This window comes from Electrophorus electricus, chromosome 3 (genome assembly GCF_041902795.1).
Source record: "Electrophorus electricus isolate QZ-2024a chromosome 3, ASM4190279v1, whole genome shotgun sequence".
In the NCBI taxonomy this organism is placed as follows: Eukaryota; Metazoa; Chordata; class Actinopteri; order Gymnotiformes; family Gymnotidae; genus Electrophorus; species Electrophorus electricus.
The window spans coordinates 34,897,419-34,905,597 of record NC_137499.1 but is presented as its reverse complement, the minus strand read 5'-3'; the positions used below and the strand labels follow the sequence as shown (position 1 = coordinate 34,905,597).

Here is an 8,179-nt window from a genome sequence, read left to right as displayed (position 1 = left end):
TGACTTTCTTTGCCCTCCAAGTCGATGTAATTTCAGCCCAGCAAATTCAGGGCAGGTGGACTTCATTTACTAGCGCATTTTGACAGGGCTGCAACGAAACATACTGAGTATCCATTTCAGTTTCAGAACATGGGTTGACTCAATCTAGGTGGTGAGAGCCTTAAAGCCGTTTTGGTGAATAAAATGGTTGTTCACTTTATGATTAAGATGAAGAAAAGATTTGTATGATCCTATCCTTTCCTCTCACCTGAGACATGAAGAAGAAAAAGATGGAGTGATAGGGTGAGGAAGAGATGTACTGATTGATGGACACCATAATCGTCTGTCCCTCCTCCGCTACCTCAATAACGAGTAGCTACGGCGATAACAGATAATAGGTAATGTGTGTGTGTGTGTGTGTGTGTGTGTGTGTGTGTGTGTGTGTCTGTCTACGTAAATTTGTACAAAGAACAAAAATAATTCATACAAAGTACAAAGAAATAAAATGGCTGAAGAAATAGTTACTGAAAATAAATGAAGCATGAAAGGAAGCACAAAACCTGAAAATTCACAGGATTTTTTTTTTTTTTACTGGAGTCATTCACAAAAGGCATACTGTGTCTTTCTATTTTCCTTACATCTCAATGCAACGTGGTGTAACTTGTTTAAACCTGCCGTTTTGTTTGTAGTCTGACATGCTTATTACTTAATGCCACCTTGTGGCTGAAGTGAACGTTCACAACGCTTTATGAAGAGACCCACCAAAAGCAACAGACTATAAAACAGACTATCTTATAGTGTGCTACCAGGTTCAGCCACAAGGTGGCAGACACAACCTAACAGTGGCAGCTCGTCTCCACGCCAGTGATCTTTTCAGACGCATGAGAAAGAAAGCTGCATAAGCTTATCAAATCCTTGAATGGCGTGTGGCTTCGTGAAAGCAGTTTTAGGAGCCGTTAATCACATCTACTACCCATGTTCCATTCATGGCCAGAAGCCCTGTGCCAGGTAGCCGGTGATCTCTGGTTGGGACCAATAGTATTGCTGCTATTTCTGCTACCAACAGTTTTTTTGAGTGAGGTCCAAACATAAGAAATACCGAATAAGACAAACTGGAAGGTTGAATAAAAATAAAGAATTATAAAGTAATCAAATAAATAATAAATTACAAATGTGCTTAATATTCATAAACAAGATCTTGTTTAACTAGATTTTTTAATTTTAATTTTAATCTTTAATTTTTTTAAGAGTTATTGGGACTCTAAAAACATCAAATAAAACAAAACATCAAACCAATATAACCTCATACTTCACTAATTAAATCTTAAGAATTGGTTTTATATTAAAGTTTGGTCACAAACGTTGTTGGCTTGGTTGGCTTGCATGGCTTGACTGTGAGCCTACACACAGGGCACTGCAGGAGCTCAGAGGCCTCTCATCCTACAGGCCACACATCCTCCATGCTCCCCCTACAGAGCAGACACTCATCCTAATGGCTTGGCTCTGACCCCTCACACTAGTCTGGTCACCACCCTTCCACATATGTACCCATGCCAGAGCACTCTGCCAGAACTGGCAGTCCTGCATTCCTGCTTGTAGTGATTTGGGGAGGGGAATGAGTGAGAGATTGCCCTCTACTGGACAGAGGTGAGATCTTACTGCATACTGCAACATTGCAATTTATCACTCTGCTAATGAGCTGATGGACTGATAAAAGGGAGACATGTAAAATGCTGTAAATCAACATACATGCAATGGGCCCCCAGGATCAGGACTGAAATACATTGTCATAGCAGCTAGTAGAAGGGCTTCTATCCTTCACAACTTCTATATTACTTTAGATGGATCTAGTGAATTTAATTCAATGTACAGGTCGCACTGCTCTAATGGATGATGTTCCATCTTTGATTATCAAGATTATCTGGTTTCTTCGATGAACAGATGGATCTTATATAGTATATGAAACTCTATGTATAACTGGGTTTGATCTAGTGAGCAAAGATGTATGTACAGATAAGCTGGAACTGGTCATTTTATTTCTATCTTAGATATGTGAGATTGCATAGTTCTATGTACAGGAGAGAGTGATTAGGTGGATGCACTTCTAAGTATGGATGGGACTGATCTAGTAAGTTTAGCTCTATGTTTGTGTCTTTTTTTGCTGTCACCTTGTCACCATGGCCCTGTTTACTCAAGCATGAGCAGGAGGTGGGGCCTCTCTCTCTCTCTCTCTCTCTCTCTCTCTCTCTCTTTCTGTGTGTGTGTGCGTGCACGTGTCCTCGGTCATGCGCACATTTGTGCGCAAAGGAGCTTGCGCATATGTGATAAAGTGGGAGGTGCATACACCTGTTAAAGCTGCACCTGGTTGTCAGAGAGAAGAATACACAGGAGAGAAAAAGAGAGAGAGAAGAGAAACAGCTCAATAAAGAGAGAAACAAATGTAAAGGTGGAAAAGAGCTGTCAGGACACCCACACGGGGCAATGATCTCACTCACAGGACCTGACTGTAATCGGCACTGAGGGGACTGAACTAAAGGCCAGTAACCTCTGGAGAGAAAACAGCAACTGCAAGGCTCTGGGACGCACTTTCACTGGCACAGGTGAGAGAATCCTCGTGCTACCATTCACCGCACAGGCAGCAGGCAAGTGCACACTCACCTCACAGAGAGCTCTTAGTCAGATCCACTCTCAGTAGTTGCAAACCTAATGTCATGTAATATTAACACATACAAAATATATTATTAATGCAGTTATAATATATAAACTTAAGTAAAATCACAGGTCCAAGTATATCCATATTATCCTATGGTATGTAACATGTGTTTTGATACTCTTTGGCCACAGAGCTTTCTTGCTCACACATTAACAATCCAGAGTAAGCATTTATCTCAAACTAGCCAGTGCCCAGGAAGTGTACCCTGTGTCTTGCTGGTTTGGGGCCTGCTTGTCCTGCCATCATTACTGATGTTTGGCACAGGGCTTGCATGTTTGATATTCCCAATCCAAATGTCCAAATTGGACTGGCCAGAACAAAGAACTGGAAATATTTCAGTTCAATAAAATGCTTTGTTGAAAATAAGTAAGTGAATATTGGTTGGTATTTTAATTGTTTTAAATGAAGTCCAGTTATTGTGATTCTGGTAGAAACTCCTGAGTCAACAAATAATAAAGTGTGTGTGTGTGTGTGTGTGTGTGTGTGTGTGTGTGTGTGTGTGTGGTGTGTGTGTGTGTGTGTGTGTGTGTGTGTGTGTGTGTGTGTGTGTGTGAATCATGCAGTATAAGAACATGCAACATGTATAATCCATGTTGTGTGTGCCTGAGTGTGTGCAAACACATGCATGTATGTGTGTGCATGTGAACCATGCAGCATGTGAATCATGCAGGAGTTAAGTTACAGCTCCTAGTTTCTAACTATTGTGTCATTTATTAAAAGAAATACAGTATATCCTTGCTGCATTCCTCCTTCTCATTCTATCTCATTAATGCTGCTTAAAACAGTCAGAGTTCTCTCATGTTCCTTCCTCAGTTCGAACCTATTCCTGTACTAACATATGCTGTCGTTCAGGGATATTCAGGAAAGAAATGCAGCTTTAGGCAGTCCTGGCCTACACCCACATCTAGAAAACCTGCCCTAAGATTCATATTCAAATAAGAGGTAAATCTTCTCCATGCCAGGGAGACAGGTCAGGGAGAGTGCTTCCCATGTAGTCCCCTCGGTTCCTTTCTGGCCCAGTCTCAGCAATCTCTTTCACCTGCCCCACATTTAGTAAATATTTATGGTGGATATGTCTCACTGGAGATAAGAGGTGAACAGAAGAAGTCTTGTGTGTTTATGGCGCTTGTAAAACAGTGCCTTACTCAAAGCTTCAATGCAACACAGATTCATGTTTGTTGTTAAGGAGGATTTTGTTTTTCAAACCACAGGTCAAACTGAATCACATATGTCAGTCTGACTTTAACTTATCTATCATTTTATCCATAGTCTCCACTAGTTGTAGAAAACCTGCAACAGAAAGACTTTCACCATTCATTGCAGGAGGACCTCATAAGCATGTAGAGATAATAGGAATGATTCAGTTAAAACCCCAAAGATTGTAGGATGCAGACATTGACAGAGATACTTATGTATTGTAGCCTGCCAATATGTGTGGAGGGAAGGTGTTTTTGAGCTGGAGACTAGACCTGTTTTTATTGAATATACATGATAATGAGATTAGAGAATCTGATTAGAATACCATCGAAACTGGACCATGGAAGCAATTCACCCTTATCACTCTTATCACAATCCTTATCTTATTATTTGAGTGGAATCAGAATTTCCCTCTAGGTTGAGGTCATGCTCTGTAGAAGTTGTCATATCACACCGACCTAGGACCAGTTTCCCAAGCACAGCCTCTTAACAAGAAAGTATGAAAGCACACATTTTACACATGTCCTAACAGTCCTGGCTATGCCAAAACCTTACCTTTCACTTCTGAACATGTTGTAAAATGAAGGCCTGTGTTGTATAGCACAGTTCAGACTTCCTTACAAATGTTGATCCAGCACACAAACACACACACACACACACACACACACACACACACACACACAAACCATCAATATAACTGTCAAATATGAAAGGAATTGTTTGACCAGTGTCCTTTTCCTGAGAGTCATACAATACCCTTAGGGGCTGAACAAGAGCCAGTCAGATGTAGCGTGTGAATGCGCTCCACTCAGCACACACTGATCCAGGACCAGCATGGTACACTTAGAAACCAAGAAGCTCTGGGATCAGATCAAAAGCTAAGCTCAGGCTCAGCAAATATGTCCAGAGGCTTGTTTGGAATGAGACATGGCATTTATACACTATCTCTATTATGTGTTAAATATCTGTCCATTCTGGTCAGAAATGGTGTCAATAAGCTGAGATACTCTATGTCCAATGAAATTAGGCATTGATATTATCAGGAGTGTTCCAGTCTGAATCATCACAATATTTATGATATAGTGATTGGCCGTGCTCTTTGGTTATCATATGAAGTCATCAAAAGCTTTGTAACTGCTTATTGCGGTGTTTGTTTATACTACTTTTATAGTATATTTGTAATTGGAACATATTTGGAACATATTGTCAAACACAAGTTTATAGTTTCTTTCTATGTTTCTTGGGAAATATGTGGAGTTTATCCACCTATAAATTTGATTGATAATCTCTTTCAAAAATATAATAAGTATATTGTGCTTTTTAAAAACTGCAATTATCAAACATATCAAAACTTAGACAATGTTTAACTGATTTTGATGAACCAATTAATCATTTCCAATTCATCTGTTGATTAAGTTGCCAAGTGACACTTTGGACACTTTGGAAATTTGGTTTGCAGTATTGACTCCTTTGACTATCACCTGACAGCAGGAAATCTTAATTTTACATAGATTCCCTGTACATACAGTCGTATAAAATAGTTGATGAGAAGATATTTTAGTATTAAAACACATGCAGGCTGATCTTGGCCTTGGAGAGGGCCACTCCTGGTTTCTCTCTGCTTCCATACAAACATGAACAAGGCCAGAAGTCAAAGCCTACAGAGAGACCATAAATATTAGCATACAGTATGGAAATGACCACTCTGTTGCCGAGCAACTGCGTATAGTAGGTTCACTGGTTTCCTTTGAATAGGGCAAGGCACAATGTGGCGGCTTTATCTGTGTGTGTTTGAGAGAGAGAGAGAGAGAGAGAGAGAGAGAGAGAGAGAGAGAGAGAGAGAGAGAGAGAGAGAGAGAGAGAATTGAAGCTGTGTTTGCTTTTTTTCTATGGTTGTATTATGCCCCCCGCAACAGCCTCTCTAACATGACTAAGCACATTACACTGCGGTCATGCTCTGTGAGAGCCATTCAGACAATAGCCAGGCAGAAAGAACTTCGACAAATGACAGGTTGAGTTAGGTTGAGTCAAGTTTAGTGGACACCGCAGGCTGAGTCAAGTTTAGTGCACACGTACACCAAGCTGAATCAAGTTTAGTTTGCACATACAGCAGGTTGATTCAGTTTAGCTCACAGATACAGCAGGCTGATTCAGAGTTTAGATCACGCATACAGCAAGTTGAATCTGAGTTTAGATCATGCATACAGCACGCTGATTCAGAGTTTAGTTCACACATACAGTTGGTAGTTTCAGTGTTTAGATCACACATACAGTAGGTTGACATTGCAGCTATATTTAATATCCCATCTGGGCCAACATTTGGCATGCATTTGGCACATTGCAAAAGAGAACTGCTAGGATGTATGCATTTTTGTATTTGTGTATGAATGGCTTAAGACCAGTGTCAATGACAGGCAGTATAAAGTAATGAATTAAAATGACATCGAAAGTCACAAACGATCCACTGGCTAATAATCTATGTGCATAGACTACTGTGCACATTCCCCATACATTCACCACCAGCTGGAACCTTGTATACATCAGTTAAGCGTTAGCATCTCTGCTAGCTTGTAGTCTGACTTCAGCATGTTGCTATGGAATTTGAAGCCTGTAACCTGAGATTTACAGATTCCACCTTAGCACAGCATCACCATATGGCACCTATTGAATTGCAATGAAAAATTCAGCGATACTCTCATGCCATAGCACCAGATCTTAACATGGACTGCTGCCCACACCCTCTAGGATCTCATATTGCACATCACAATACTTTTCTTACTGCTAACCTCAGTGAGATATAGATGTATCTTGGATAAGGCCACTGGTGAGCATTTCTGATATAAGAACTGGAAGGTTCCTTGGTAAACTCCCATTGGAGGCCTGAAGCAAAAAAACGATTATGGCATGTGAAGGCCAGAGCTTCCAGTCTCCGGGCTTCCTGGCTTCAGCTGGGGATTACAGTGAGTTTCAGCATCTTAGCTCCACAGCTGTGCTCCACTCTGGTGCCTGGGTTGCATGTGAAAGCCTTAAATGTCCCCAGACCATCTCTGGAGAATTATTTCAATCACCATTGCAATAGAACCAACTCTAAAAATAGGAATCCAATTCCTCCTCATTCTCTATGTCCTCCACTGGCTCTGGCCCACTCAGTAAGGGGATGTGCTCTAATTCCCTCCCTGTCTGCTCACTCTGCTGTTTCTCTCAGGGCTCGTGTCTCCTTGGTCATGGCTACAGCGGAGCCTGCCCCAGCCTGGTGGAAGCTCACTTTCCTCCGCAAAAAGAAATCAGAGCCCAAGGTGCTGTATGAGATACCTGCAGAATACAGTACTAATGCAGAAGCCATGCCTGGAGCACCTGGAGCACCTGGAGCACCCGGAGCACCTGGAAAGCCCGATGACACCCAGTTGAACGCTCGCCTTGAACGCATCGTGGATAAAACAGCCACAAAAGGGCGACATGTTAAAGTCTCTCACTCAGGCCGCTTCAAAGAGAAAAAGAGGATTCGGTCAACATTATCAGAGAACCCCGAGTTGTTCCCCAATTCGGAGTCTTGCAATGGGAATGAGAGTACAGGGAAGTGAAGGATGTGCATCTTATGGGCAGTCAGAGAGCCTGTCTTCTTGAGGACTGCATCTGTGTACATCAGGCAGATTTGCATAAGCATGCCAGCACATACATATGAAACAAAGAAATGGATTCAGGCATTGAACAAAGCGGATTCAGGCATTGAAAGCCATCCATTGGAAATAAATGACCAAGGGTTTGCTAAATAGGAAAAAAAAAAAAAAAAATTGCAGCAGTTTTGACTGACTTTGATCTTTTTTCATTGTGAGGTATTTGCAATTTAATCTGCACACAAAAGTATATAAACACAAATGAACACAAGGGCACACTGAAATTATTTCCATCCACAATGATACTTTGTTTATAAAACATGCATATTCTGTTTTGCATTGTTTTTATTCTTTATTTTAATTTTTTACAGTAAATAGTTTGCTAAAGTCCAGATGTAAGAAACCCAGTGCCTTATGATCAGAGTGACATCCATTGTAACTCATTCATCACCATGCGAAATGTTTCTTTCTGTTTAAAACTGCATTTGATTTGTTCTTATACTGTCCTATGAATGTCATATGGTTTACTCTTGTTTTATGCCTAGATTGTCAATAAAATTACATTTTGCAGTAATCTAAGATTAGTTATTTAAATTATCTGAGTATGATTTGTTTTAAAACAATATGTAAAGAAAATGTTTTAATATAATGTTTAATAATAATAATAATAATAATA

The 8,179-nt window shown here is 40.4% G+C and overlaps 1 protein-coding gene across 2 annotated transcripts; it reads left to right on the top strand.

The window, feature by feature from the left end:
• The first annotated feature begins 2,304 nt into the window (after positions 1 to 2,304).
• prr15la (proline rich 15 like a) lies at positions 2,305 to 8,179 on the top strand. Of its 2 annotated transcripts, none has more exons than XM_081711286.1 (2): positions 2,305 to 2,621; positions 7,095 to 8,179. In XM_081711286.1, the coding sequence occupies exon 2, from the start codon at positions 7,114 to 7,116 to the stop codon at positions 7,468 to 7,470; it is 357 nt and encodes a 118-aa protein (XP_081567412.1). In that variant the 5' UTR covers positions 2,305 to 2,621; positions 7,095 to 7,113; the 3' UTR covers positions 7,471 to 8,179. The 2 variants fall into 2 exon arrangements, with proteins under 2 accessions (XP_081567412.1, XP_026853840.1); XM_026998039.3 differs by having other exon boundaries at positions 2,319 to 2,579; positions 7,095 to 8,177.

Bases quoted from the DNA above. Each gene is read 5' to 3' on its own strand.
- prr15la (XM_081711286.1), top strand. From the start codon at position 7,114: ATGGCTACAGCGGAGCCTGCCCCAGCCTGGTGGAAGCTCACTTTCCTC.